General features: G+C 39.0%; 2 protein-coding genes across 11 annotated transcripts in view; both read right to left on the bottom strand.

The window, feature by feature from the left end:
- The window catches only part of depdc5 (DEP domain containing 5, GATOR1 subcomplex subunit), a 30,207-nt gene extending 24,174 nt beyond the window's left edge, over positions 1–6,033 (bottom strand). For 4 of the 10 annotated variants that reach the window (XM_037787520.1, XM_037787523.1, XM_037787526.1 and 1 more), the window contains exons 1-12: positions 5,968–6,017; positions 4,085–4,152; positions 3,907–3,994; positions 3,761–3,807; positions 2,984–3,069; positions 2,817–2,900; positions 2,677–2,726; positions 2,325–2,394; positions 914–992; positions 725–786; positions 572–641; positions 420–492 (exon numbers count right to left, since the gene is read on the bottom strand). In XM_037787520.1, coding sequence (XP_037643448.1) covers positions 420–492; positions 572–641; positions 725–786; positions 914–992; positions 2,325–2,394; positions 2,677–2,726; positions 2,817–2,900; positions 2,984–3,069; positions 3,761–3,807; positions 3,907–3,994; positions 4,085–4,142 — 767 coding nt within the window. In that variant the 5' untranslated portion in view covers positions 4,143–4,152; positions 5,968–6,017. Of the gene's footprint in view, positions 1–419; positions 493–571; positions 642–724; positions 787–913; positions 993–2,324; positions 2,395–2,676; positions 2,727–2,816; positions 2,901–2,983; positions 3,070–3,760; positions 3,808–3,906; positions 3,995–4,084; positions 4,153–5,700 lie in introns of all 10 variants that reach the window. The other 6 variants (XM_037787527.1, XM_037787530.1, XM_037787529.1 and 3 more) reach the window with 6 other exon arrangements.
- A 2,064-nt stretch (positions 6,034–8,097) lies between these two features.
- rab36 (RAB36, member RAS oncogene family) lies at positions 8,098–14,015 on the bottom strand (the record flags this gene model as incomplete). The annotated part of the gene is made up of 11 exons (XM_037786314.1): positions 8,098–8,655; positions 8,742–8,855; positions 8,951–9,041; positions 9,129–9,210; positions 10,299–10,350; positions 10,448–10,512; positions 10,596–10,697; positions 10,776–10,850; positions 10,944–11,035; positions 12,656–12,742; positions 13,878–14,015. Coding segments are annotated over 11 exons (960 nt in total), but the record flags the coding sequence as incomplete, so codon positions are not given.
- Positions 14,016–14,238: the final 223 nt, after the last annotated feature.

Below are 14,238 nucleotides of genomic sequence, written 5' to 3'. Positions count from 1 at the left end.
CAGTTGGTCAGCTTGCTTCCGTGGCTGCAGAAGGCTGTGTTTGAGTGCCAGTTTGTTTCATATGTGACAACGGGGTGTCGAAATGGGCCGTGGACGAGATCACACCGGCCAAAACAAAAACACACCTTCCGCACCGGAATGGAAATTTCAAAGGAAGTTTCCTTAATCTCTGATGACATATCCTGGACATTTTATGATTTATTACAGTAAATATATTACATATTGGTCCTTTTAAAATGTCTAAAATCCGTTTTGTTGCTGCCCCCGTCCACAGCAGTGCATTGCTTTACTCCCGTACTTCTGTCTGTTTCTCCAAACTGTCCCTTTAAGCACCGTCAATAGACCTCATCCAGTCGGTATTTCAGATTAACTTCAATTAAGGTATATAATTAAAAGTCATGTACAGTAACTATGGTTACCTGTAAAAGTCTTCATAGAAACGTCCCTCGTGATCTTGCCTGATGGACGCTCTCAGAATCTCAGGAAATTCCTCTGATGAAAATAATATTTGTATTAATGATAACTATCTAAATATGCATCGTAACTCACTGTGACAACATAAGAAACTCACCGATAGTTTTGGCATTGTAGAAGGTACGTGAGAAAAGTACAACCGTCACCTCATGACTGCAGTTCTTCTCCTGTTTTAACATTAAAAACAGTTTATTTTTTGTTTGTTTTTTTATTTGAAAGAAAATATTACGACAAAAAAGAAATCACAAACCTTCCACTTGGCGAAAAGATCAGACAGGAAACCATTCACAGCCTTCTCAAAGTAGAGATCACCTGAGAGCAAAAAAACATCCAAATGAAGACATTGTCCTCCGACAGAGAGCCGTGACTGTATGTCACTGAAACACAAACAAAACCTGCTCGCAGAGTGTGAAGAACAAATCAGAGAGCTCCAACTAACCGTAGATGTCAAAGTCCCACATCTCACAGCTCATCTGGATAAAGATGTACACCATCGCAGACGTGGATCTGAACACCACCTGTGTCGCAAGGTCACGAGACATTTAAGAGAAATGAATGATGAAGGACATGAATAAATACTATAGTGACTATTTAACAGCAGACTTTAAAAGCTAAAGGGAGTCGGGTCCACAAGCTTGTTGTAACTACGGATACACCGATACTGATACTGGATCGGATATCGGGGACAATAAGGCCGCTATTAAATTCAGTGCTACGTTTATATACTATATACATTATGTACTGGAATTCTAATCCCCTTTAAAGGTCCCATATCGTGCTCATTTTCAGGTTCATACTTGTATTTAGTGTTTCTACTAGAACATGTTTACATGCTGTAATGTTCAAAAAACACTTTCTTTTCCTCATACTGTCTGCCTTAATATACCTGTATTCACCCCTCTGTCTGAAACACTCCGTTTTAGTGCATTTCAATGGAATTGCAACGGAATTGCGTTGCTAGGCAACAGTTTTGGTCCATATTTACGTTCTGTCAGCTGATGTTATTCACATACACTGCAACAGAAATAGACTGGGGCACATTAAGAATGTTTATGTTTAAAACCATGTAATTGTCCAAATATTGTATATTTGTGACATCACAAATTGACAGAAATCCTAACGGCTTGTTTCAAACGCACAATTTTCTGAATACGGTCTGTGTGTATTTCTCCGTATATTGAGCGTTTTGATAGTTTAACAGTATTTATATAGCACTTAAACCTGCTTTATAATATAAAAAACCTGAAAATCTCACCTGTTACAAAGTGGGACCTTTAAGTTTTGACCAATTTGTTGCTGCATTAAAAAAGTTTACACCTAAATCTTAATTCCTGTTATTATTCATTACATTTTGTTTTACAAAGTTAAAGAAGGGATGTTTTAGTCAAGCCTGATGTTGCCTTATGCATAAAAGAAGTCCCTTCCACACAGCGAGGCATACAGCTGATTAATTAAACACTGGTATCGGATCGGTACTTGGTATCGGATGATACCCAAAGCCCGGGTATCTCGATCAATCGGGACTGAAAAAGTCAGATCGGTGCATCTGTAGTTGTAACAGTTCATATATGATCCTTTACTATCGCACCATAAGCTGTGTTGCACTACACTATATGGACACTATAGCCGTAAACTAGATTTACCGCTTCGTGGTTGTACAGTATGCCAGTTTACATTTTTTCATTCATTTTCTCTTTTGCAAATAAAAAAAAGTTTTGACTGAGTTCATCTTTGTGAGTAAACTATTAATTAAAATCGCTAGTGTTTTTGAGAATCGATGCAATATCACAAAACATAATATCCCCGATATTTGATATTTCAGATGCATCAGCTTTCACCACTGCTCTTACCCTGGTGTCTTCACTGATGTACCCACAGGTCACCTTCTCTCCCTTCACCCACAGTTCACTGGCCTGGGCTCTGGACAATGACGAGCATAACGAGCATGCATGTAGTCACAGAAACAGTCAACAACCATCATTTCAGTCATCATCATCACCATCGTATACAAAGAAAACAAGATAAGGGACAGCTGAGATAAAAACAACGATCTCATTCAGCCTCCATCTCTGTGAATGTCCACTTTCTTCTCTCCTCAATCATAGAAGCATGCACGCACATGTTGATTCATTCCACATTCAAATCACTCTAAAAATGAGTTTCTGCAAATGGCCTGTAGAGAATGAAATGTATGCTCAGTACCTGATTCCTGCAAACTCCACTTTCTGCGTCACATAAGCGCATGTGCTCACCTGGAATAAACATTGGAACAGTTAAATCCTCACATAATAATTGCGCTATTACACATTAACCCCAGACACGTAAACTTCCACATGTCCCACCAGACTCTTCTTTAGTCTCCACATGTCTCCTCGACCGATGTACTGGTCCTTGAACGTCAGCTCCACCAGGTCCAGTGTTACATCCTGCAAGAGAAAAAAAACAAACTATGAGAGATTCTGTTCAGCTGACAGACGGTGGGGACGCAGAAGGGTCGTGGTGAACATACCTTTGGGTCGACAATGTTAACGATGACATCCTGGTAAGCACGCAGCTTGAAGGCTTGTGCTACAGTCTGGTCCACACTGATTGTCTCTAGATACGAACAAAATATCCATCATGGGTAATGAACAGGACTGAATATAACACTCAATGTATATTTGTCCATTAATGATCGTTTTCATTATTGACTAACCTGGAAATTATTTTCTCAATTCATCAATTCATTTTTGGTCGATAAAATGACATAAGATAATGAAAAATGACCATTACAGGCGGCTGGTTAGCTCAGTCGGTAGAGCGAGCGCCCATGTATCGCCAAGGCTCAGACCTAGCAGCGGTGGACCTGGGTTCGAATCCGGCCTGTGGTCCTTTCCGCATGTCATTTCTCTCTCTCCCCCTTTCCAACACTCTATCCACTGTCATATCAATAAAATACTTAAAAATCACCCCAAAAAATAACTTTAAAAAAAAAAAAAAAATGACCATTACAGTTTCCTAAAGCTCGAGGTGAGGTCTTAAAAACCCAAAACAGATTCAGCTCATGATCTTTGAGCGAGGTGAACGGCGTTACCACGGTTTTGCACTCGACGGCTCACGTTACCGCTGTCTTGGACAGGCAGGAGTGAGCTAAGGGGTACTCAGTTGATTGCAATCTGCAACCACACCACTAGATACCGCCAAATCCTACACACTGTCCCTTTAATAATATTAAACGAATTTGATCTAGCCTAATTGAATTCTTCAAATATAGCAAACATGCACACACACATCATAGTTAATTTACCTTTCTGAAGATCCTCTTTCAGGTTCTTCACTTGCAGCAGGAGAGGACTGGGGGTTTTAAAAGAGACACGACCAGATTATAGGCCGAGTAGTGTAACAACATGTACGTGACCATACAACAGCGACCCTCTCATTATGCAAGCTCACCTGTATTCATCTGTCGGGTGTGCGATCTCGATTATATCCCTTAAAGTGACTTGAGGGAAAACTTTAGGGTTGACAACCAGCTCGTCGTCTGCTCAAAGAAAAAAAAAAACAATCTTATAAAAATAAAATCTTTCATAAAATAAACATTAATTTGCCTGTATTTCAAGTTCTTGCTTACCACTTCCACCAAAACCTTTCTTGTGCAGCACAAGCTTGTAGGACTTATTGGTCTTCATAATGAACCAGCTGGGGATCAAAAACAGTCGTTCATTTGTGACTCCTCAAAGTTGCAAGCAGAATAACACATTAGCTTTGGTGCGTATTTATCCTCTTTTATTGTCTTGCCATTCCTAAACTCAATTAACGTTACGATATTGTATCACTGTAACGCTGCGATACACTTAATTCATTTAATAATAGTCTATTAGTTTACACCTTTGATGTTTTGGTGGAGAAAGAGGACGCTGAACAAACTGTTATCCATCATTGATAATCGTGACCAGCCTCTCCACCACCTACTGCACAGACAGCGGAGCTCTTTCCCTAATAACACCTCATCTCTGTCTAACAGAGAACTCTCAGCGCTATAGTTTCTGTCTCATTTCTGTTCTAGTCCTGTAATAATCTTGCACATGTTGAATTTTGCACAGCTACATTTGCACATTTACTACCTCAATTATGTTTTATTAAAGAACAAAACATTGTATCTTGCACACTTTGCTTATGTATGTAGTGGGTTATTCCATGTTTATCATTTAGATTTTTTTATGCTAGTTGCAGTAGTCAGGTATATTTATAGTGTATCCCAATGTTCTTTATATTTTGTATTCTATGGATATATTTATTTAGTGTTGACAGGTACATTGTATGTACTGTTCCTGTGCAGTGCTTTGATAACCTGCTGCTGTAACACAATAATTTCCCAATTTGGGCTCAATAAAGTACATCTATCTATCTATCTATCTATCTATCTATCTATCTATCCATCTATCTATTCATTTGAGTTAGTCTTCTAAACATTGGTGTAATGTTAGAAGTCAATGTAGAAAGTGGTGAGCTGAGCAAACTAATCCAAAAGTTGCGTTTTTACTCAAATATAGTCGTTGAAACTGATATAGGCTAATGTTGACCCCTGATGCCATCCAGGCTTTTTGGACGTTGCTAACGTTACTCCTTTCAAGAGGTATATATTAATTAAGATAACTTATTGTAGTATTGAAGTATTCAGTAAAACATTAAAGGTCCCATATTATAAAAAAGTGAGATTTTCATGTTTGTTTATTATAAAGCAGGCTTAATTTCTATATAAATACTGTGAAAGTATCTAAACACTCAATCCACGGGGAAATACACACACAGCCCGTATTCAGAAACTGTGCATTTGAAACAAGCTGTCAGGATTTCTGCCCATTTGTGATGTCACAAATATACAATATTTAGACCCTTGACACAATCTTAAACGTAAACATTCTACATGTGTCCCAGTTTATTTCCTGTTGCAGTGAATGTGAATGTCATCAGCTGACAGGAAGTACACATGGACACAAGCTGTTGCCTAGCAACGCAATTCTGTTGCAATTCTGTCAAAATGCGCTAAAACGGAGCGTTTTAGACAGAGGGTGCATACAGGTGTATTCAGACAGACAGTATGAGGTAAATAAAGTGTTTTTTGAACATTACAGCATGTAAACATGTTCTAGTAGAAACACAGAATACAAGTAGGAACCTGAACATGAGGATACTATGGGACCTTTAAGGGTGAACAGTGAACAGACAGAATGAACCCAGCGGTACCTGAACGTCTCTCTGGAGGATCAAACTGAAGCTGACTGTGATGTTGACATCATGTTAGCTTAGCATCTAGCATGTTGGAGAGCTAATCTGAGACATCTTACAGCTACTGAACTACATTAACTACCACCAGTTACCGTTACCACAACTACCCGCAATGTAAATACATCTATGTAGTTGAAATAAGTTGCAGCCACAGGTTTAGAAAGTGGAAATAGAGAGATGTTTGCAAGCTAACTATAAGCTAAGCTAAGCTAGCTCCTAGCTCACACTGGTCGCACTTCCGCCCAAACATGGAGACGTGATGTGATTGGCTGACGGCGGATCAGAGAGTAGCTCATAGAAGCAAGAGGACTCACTCCGCTTATTTTCATCTTCTCTACTTCTTCTCTCGGTTTCTGGCGGATCGCAACCAGCTTATAGGTGCATTACCGCCAACTTTTGGACTGAAGGGTGGAGCAGTAGATTGGCAGGAAAATAAAAATAATAAAAATAATAATAATAATAATAATAATAAAATATAATTAATTATTAATAATAATAATAATTAAATGCTCTCCATAATTCCTTTTGCCCTTAAAGGGACTATTTGTAACTTTCAGAATTGCTTGTTAACAGCGACACCTGTGGCCGTTAAGTCAACGAAAGTCAGAGTCGGGCTCGCGCTTGCTCGCTCTAAATAGACATGAACGAGCATCACTCAAAACAGAGAGGCGACACACGTCAGCTAAAACCACAATATCACTCTATATTTCAGCTGCTTGGCAGTAATGTTAGCTGACCAGACGAAGGTCTCTCCATGAATCAATGCTGATCCTAGTGTTGGCTTTTCCTGCCTCAGCTGAAGCAGGAAGAGAAACGTTATCACCTCCCGACTGCGCCCGGAGGAAACGGGAGACGGCGGAGTTTTGGTCGGAGACGATAACGTTTCTCTCTGTGGAGCCCCGTCACTTCACAAGACACGGGAAACCTCTGTTGGTCTGGAGGAGCTGCAGCAGTTATTTCTGCACAAACGTCCACTGTACATTCACTAGATATTCTCAGAGCTAAACTAACTCTGCAGTGTGTAGTGTGCGCGCGTTCACGTCTAGAGGTGGAGCGAGTACGCGAGAACGCGCGTGGTGTGTTAGTGAAGGCAAGCAGGCAGCGGAGCGGGGACTTCAGCCACACGTGAGCGCGCATGTGTCCCGACCCGTTACATTTATACGCTTAAAAAGTTACAAACAGTCCCTTTAAGTAATTAATTAGAAGATTGTGTACTTTCTTAGATATCTTTCCTAGCAGATTGTAATATTTCCATCATTTACTCCTGATATCAATTCCCTTCTTTCTTCGTCATATGTGTTGCACTCTATAAGAACATGTTTGACAGTTTCCGGTTTATTACAGTGCGTGCATAGTTCAGTTGGGTGCTTGCTCTATTCTATGGAGTGTTTTGTTTAATCCTGTATGTCCTATTTCTCTCGGTTTCTGGCTGATCGCAACCAACTTTAAGGTGCATACCGCCTCCTACTGTACAAGTGTGAGTAACATCATGTCATTTGACACATTACTGCTACTCTTAAATTCTACCCACCAATCCTGTGTCTCTTAAGAACATTAATAGTCATTGAAACTACAGAACATTTATTTTATGAATTGGTTGTCCACTAAATTTGTACATTTTTCTTATCTAACAAAGGAAAATGTTATATTTGGTATGATTGTGAAAGATCCCGTACATGACCTGGCAATCAATTCCATAATCATTCTTGGAAAGTTTTTTATGTCATAACTAATAATCTTGAATATTATCATGACAGAACAGTTCAGACAGCTGATAAACCACTTTATTAAATAATAATAATAGGCTTTGACAACAATACTGGTTTCATAAATGCACAGCTGCTATCGTCAGCTATTACTCCAATGAATCAAGATATTACTTTATAATGTCGTAACCGTGATATGAGTATGTTAGTAGTAGATTAATTTACACTTTTAGAACTTGAAAGTAAACATTTGGTTTCTTTGCTCCCAAATTCCAGCCTATGAACATATTCATATTATTATTCCACAGTGTAGAACTGTGTGACCTCACAGTTATGCCAGTATATTACTGTGATTTAGCAGTTTGCTGCTGTAGAATTACTCTATTTAACTGTAACTTCACAGTACATGTTTAGATTACTGTGATTTAGCAGTATGCTGTTGTAGAATTACAGTGTAAACTGTAAAATATTTGACTGACAATAAATTACTGGCTACTAGTTGCATTAATGCGACTCAGTAGCCAGCACTGTGCTGTAAATTTACACTTAAAAAACACTGTAAAATACTGAAAAACAGTTTTATATGTTAACTCATCAATATCTTAAAACATTGAAAATAGGTTAAATTCAAATAAACACAAAAATATGATACATTTTACACATTTATTTAGCAGGTAGAGAAACCTCTCCTGATGAAGTCACAGTATAGCTTGCAGTAATCACGGCTGTAATAGCCATTCATTTCACAATAACATTAAGAATACTGTATTATATTGTGAATATCACAGTTAAGGCCTGTGATGTAACTATAATGTAATTTATTGTTAATTATTACAGTTGCATCTTGTGAAATCCTGGTAGTAATTTACAGTGTACTGACAACTATCCCATAAAAATGGTAAAATTCATAAGATTTGGTATCAGCAAAAAGTCCATCAGTGTCAGCTTCAATCTAATAATAATAACTGGCTTTCAGGAGCGCATACTGGTGGAACCTTTTGTCAGAATACATGGCAGTTTTGATGACCTCAGGAACCTAATGGAATATTTCCTAAGGCACATTTCAGTCTCTTTTATTTCTGCAGCTGAAGCTCAGAGTAGAGCCTCCGTCTGGCTCTGCTCACTTTGAGAGCTCCTCTTTTTCATCAGCAGCAGCTTCTCCTCGTGTCTTGGGGCGCGGCCTCCTCCAGGTTGGCGCGATCTGATTCTGTCAAGACAAAGATTGAGGGTAGATTTGCGTATCCTCGAGGCTTCCATCATCAACATCTCTGCTTGTTAGGAGTCATTACTTACTGATAGTATCTCCACGTCCGATGGTAGCAGGGAGCCCATTCTCCGTCTCCTTCAGTACGCATTTCTCAAAGGCCAAAGCCGCCACCCTGAAGAAAAACCCCTGCACGTTCTCCCCTGAAAATAAGAACAATGAATGGTTTCCTTGTATTCATGTTGTCTTAATGTACAATACAGCACCGACGTGTGTGCGCTCCTGTTTTTTCTTTTACCCGTTTTAGCAGAAACAGCCCATAACTCTGCACGCATTTCTGTTGCTATCCTGATGGCATCCTTTTCTGTCCTCTGTCTTTCCTCTGAGGGCTTAAGAACGAGACAGTTGGTTAGAACTAGAAGACATTCTGTTTATGAAAATCTGCAAAATATCCATACGATATCAAATATATTCACCAGCAGGTCACTCTTAGTGCCAACCAAGAAGATGTAACAGGAGTCGGGCTCATTTTCTCTCATGGCCTCGTCCAACCATTGGCTATGAAAACAAAACAAAGTTTAGTAAACTTTCTATGTCTATAATGCATACTTATAAACATACTTATAATGTGTTATAATTAGGGCTGTCAATCGATTATTATATTTAATCACATGATTGTCCATAGTTAAAATGAATCACACATTTTTTAATCTGTTCAAAATGTACCTTAAAGGGAGATTTATCAAGTATTTAATACTCTTATCAACATGGGAGTGAACAAATATGCTGCTTTATGCAAATGTATGTATATATATATTTATTACTGGAAATCAATTAACAACACAAAACAATGATGTGACACTCATACATATTTATAATGCTTTATAACAACAATCATAACTCATTTCAAAGCACTTTAAAATTACTTATAAAGGCAAGGGTCATAATATTTCATAATTGATGGTCACTCCCTGATTTTTTTTTGCGAGGATCATAGTGACAAAACAAAAAGAAAGAAATCTGGTATTTGTGGCGGTCGCAGGACTGTAATTAGCCCGTCCAATCATTTCACTCTGCCCGAATGTAATGATTGGACGGACTATCTACCTGCCTGATCGCAGTCTACCACCAGCTGCTAGTTTGAAAGCTGTGAGTACTAACAATAGCCATGTTTGTTGTTTACCTTCATAATGATAATTTTGGGGGAGTGGCTTTGGAGGGAGACGGACTGTCAGTGTTCCCGACTTGGTGACTTTCTCTCTAGATTTAGTGACTTTTGGAGCTAGTTCTTCTAGCTGCTCTAATTGGAAAAGAGTTGGCCACACTGGGCTGGGTTTTTAGGTTGAATATTTTTTTTTATCTAGTGTACTCTTGCTGGTTTCTTAAGATTACCAACCCTAGCTTTAAGGTACGGTTACATTCGCCTTCTGTCCAGTGAAATTGCCCCACATCAGCCCCTAAAACACATGTGATGTCACAGCCCAGATGTGGGTCATAAATAAGAGTGATCTGCAGTCTGTAGTCTGGTAGTGTAATATATTGGACTAAACTTGGTGATCTTACACTGCTGGAATAATAAAATATTCCATTCCCAATCACAGTGCATTCACGTTTCTATTGCAGACTTCCCCCAACGACAGACCTACCGTGTATGATCTAGGGACTTAATGTCTGCCATGTCAAAGACTGTGATAATGACTGGAAAAGATAAACAAGAAGCATTATTAATTTACACCAGCTACAATGTCAACTGGTCTCACCTAGCATCAAACTTGTTATCACACTAACTTCCTACCCTGAGCACCTCTGTAGTACGCAGAAGAGATGCACTTGAATTTTTCCTGCCCAGCAGTATCCCAGCTATAAAAAAAAACACACAGTAAAAATTAATTCTCTAAAGGTACATGTATGAAGAATTACTTATTCAAAATTAAACTACTCACATCTGGAGAGAGAAAGGTACTCCAGATACCTCAAACCTCTCAATCTCAAAGTCCACACCAATGGTGGCCTTGTAGTCTCTTTCAAATACGTCTTTACAAAACCTGAAAACAGCATAAACAAAGCAAGTTGTTGTTTTCTTTTTAGGTTATGTCATAATTGGCTAATTGTTGATAACGTACCTGTTAATGAGGCAGGTCTTCCCCACATTAAGGTCTCCAACAACCACCACTTTTGACATTTTCTGGCGGTCCCACCTTTAAAGGAGACAACGGCTCTTTAACATCAGTGAGATGTAAGTGGTTTTCATGTGATGTTCAAGCAAAGCTAAGAAGGACGCGTGGACTCACGGCTGGTGCCTGGCGGCTCCGTCCTTACAGGCTGCTTTAGCCTGAACGTCCCAGTCGTTCTTCAGCTGCAGAGCGGCATTAGGCGAGTACCACTGAAACGAACGGGACCGTACGTTACTGCCATGTTGAGAGCCATGTGGAGGCAACTGTACTGGAGCTATGCTCTGAATTTCAAATTTGGCACCTTTAAAGCTGAAGGAGGCGAGATTGGAGCAAATATGATTAAAAAAAGTATTTTTTATGAAACGGTCGCTATATCATGACAGTAGTACATGACACAGGTATATCATGTTCCTCTGTGTCCTCCAGTGTCCTCCGGTGCTCCTAACGGCTTCTGCAAGATTTCACAGACCGCAGGAAAACAAGCAGTAACAGCTGATCTGAGGTCTGCTGTCCATCTGCAGTCTATGAGAGCCGGCTGTCAATCACTCGCAAACTCCAACCAAACGGTCAAACTAGGCAGCGCTGATCAAATATGAATCAATATTATGTTACTGTAATGCCTATTTTTCACATCAAATGTTCTCAGAATCATCTTGTAATGTACTGTTTAGCTGTAAAATTAGAAAGATTGTGACGCTGCCGCCATTGTTAAATCTGGTGAAGGGACGCCAAGTACCGGTCACATGACCGGAGCACAGCCAATAGGAACGCTTTCTCAATGAAATGACCTGTGATTGGTCAAAGTCTCCCGTCACAGGCTAGATTTTCTAAAGCCTGAAAACAGAGCCATGAGGAGGTGCAGAAGTCTCTCAGAACACTTGAATTAAAATATGCTGAAAGGTTATTATGGAATTTTTGCCCAATGATGCCAAAAATATACTGCCTACTGCCACTTTAAAGGAACAGTGTGTAACACTTCGGGGGATGTAATGGCAGAAATGGAGTATAATATTAATAACTATGTTTTCATTAGTGTATAATCACCTCAACGGCGTTACCACGGTTTTGCACTCGGCGGCTCACGTTACCGCAGTCTTTAAAAAGATAGGAGTGAGTTGAAGGGTACTCAGATGGTTGCAATCTGCAACCACACCACTAGATATTGCCAAATCCTACACACTGTCCCTTTAAGACTATTAATGCCAGTTACTGTAAGATGAAGATAAGTTCAAGTTCATCATTACAAAATAGAAAAAGACAGTAATCCTAACGTACCAGAACAGGACTAGAAAAGAACAGCAAGAACAAGAGAAGCCACAACATTTTAAAAGACTTCTACAACAGAAGTTATGATTATATATTTAACTGTATACAAAACCATTGAAACTTAACAATGCAATTTAAGATATTTAGGTCTGGTACTGGCATATAATGTATAATATTGGATAGAACCACTTGCAGGGTTCCCAGGCAAACAAGTGAGCTGACCCCATTAGAAGAAGTTAAACATCATAGATTCCTGTCCGAATAAAAAAGCCTTAATGTATTGTTTGGAGAAGATTTCGAGGGCAGAAGGATATGTTGACTGGGTCTGTGATTGGCTGACTGCAACAGCCCATAATTACCCTGAGTGCTGTCTGTGATGTGACACTGACTTCACTATCTGAGTAAAGTCAGTTAGAAGTCACGCGTTTCCAATAAAATTAACATCTTCTAGTCTGCCGCTCCTACCATTTTAACCATCTCACAGTAAAAGACTGTTTTTTTCTTGTACCTAAATTAAACTGAAGCAGACCATATTGGGGAAAAAAGAGGACGTATAGGTCTACCTTTGGGAATTCCCTGATGACCCTGTCTCTGCTGATGGGTGGTGGGAACGGGATCATCCCATTCCTGTTTCCCTGCATGACAACCAGCTGTGAGGGGAATGTGGAACAGGAATTCAGTCTAATGCCAAGCACTCCTTCAATGTGTGTACGCATTTTTTTTTTTTTACAAAGGTCATTTGTTCTCTGACCCAAATACAGCCTATAGAGTAGAGCATCAGGTCTCTAATTCAAGACAAAGACAAACAAAGATGGTTTGCTAGTGTTCATTAGTGACAACATCCGTATATATAACCATTTCATTGTGTATGTTAGATAGATAGATAGATAAATAGATAGATAGATAGATAGATAGATAGATAGATAGATAGATAGATAGTAACTTTATTGATCCCGAGGGATATTCAAGTTTCCAGCATCACAGTTCCATAGTGTAAAAACATGTTAGTAAAAAGGCAGTAAAAAGGTTAGTAGTGCAAAGTATAAAGTACAAAAAAATGTACCAGATATAAAAATACAAGGAGATGAAGAAAACTGTTAGAAATGAATATAGTGCAGGGTAACAGCTGTGATACAGGACTATTAAAAAAGTGACTATAGTGCAGAAGAGACTGTTAAAACAGAGTATAGTGCAGAAGAGACTGTTAAAATTGAGTATAGTGCAGAAGGGACTGTTAAAACAGAGTATAGTGCAGGGTAACTCCAATAGCTTAGTCTAAAGTGCACTGTGTGCATTATTATCTGTCCTGCAGACCTGGTTGGAACATTAAAAACATTAATATTCAGGCTGTCTAGTTTTAAAAGATGCTAGTGCATCTGATGCTGCATTGTGAAGTTATACAGTAAAACAGCCGGAAGTAAGGTGACTTTGTCTTCCAAATAAAAGCACACTGACAAATGTGGAATCAAAATTATGAAGGTATACTCTCACTCTATACATGTATTCTTTACTGCCACTTATGTTATGTTTTGTGTTGATTTTCTTTGTTTTTATTTCCTCCCAATGCCGCAAAAACATGAGCATTAGCTTACAAGCAAGGATAAGCGGTTTTACTTTGAAGGTCCTGAACGGAAATCACATTTTGTTAGTTTACCCTGGCAGCAACAGAGGTAGATACCACATCCAACTCCTCCTTTTACCTGTTATTTCACACATTTAACCTGTAAATGGCGCTCTGTGACACTGTGGTTCATATCACGGAGACTGTGAATGACTCGTACTCACCACAGATGAAGTTAAGGTTGATATCTGCTCGATTTCTTTCACCGTGTCGCTTTTGCCTGTTCGCAGTTGAGAGCCCGGATGTTGTTCGGATGAGGATGCTCGTTTCCATGACAACCATGCTGTAGTGTCACGTGATAATAGTTTTTTTTTTTATTGCACCTGGTTAAAAGTGGGGTCCCATTTACAAGGGGCCTTAAAAACAACCTATACAACAAATAACAGTTTATTTTCACTGTAAAATGTCTATAACATCAGAAGTCACTACTATGTAATAATTACATGATAACATGTAATGCACAAAATATGCACTGTTAAGAATTTCCCAGTAAAATAACAGTAAAGAACTGGCAGCAGGGTTGCC

This window comes from Sebastes umbrosus, chromosome 12 (assembly GCF_015220745.1).
Source record: "Sebastes umbrosus isolate fSebUmb1 chromosome 12, fSebUmb1.pri, whole genome shotgun sequence".
NCBI classification, from domain to species: Eukaryota; Metazoa; Chordata; class Actinopteri; order Perciformes; family Sebastidae; genus Sebastes; species Sebastes umbrosus.
Note: the sequence above shows the minus strand (reverse complement) of the source record. Positions and strands in the feature narration are given on the sequence as shown.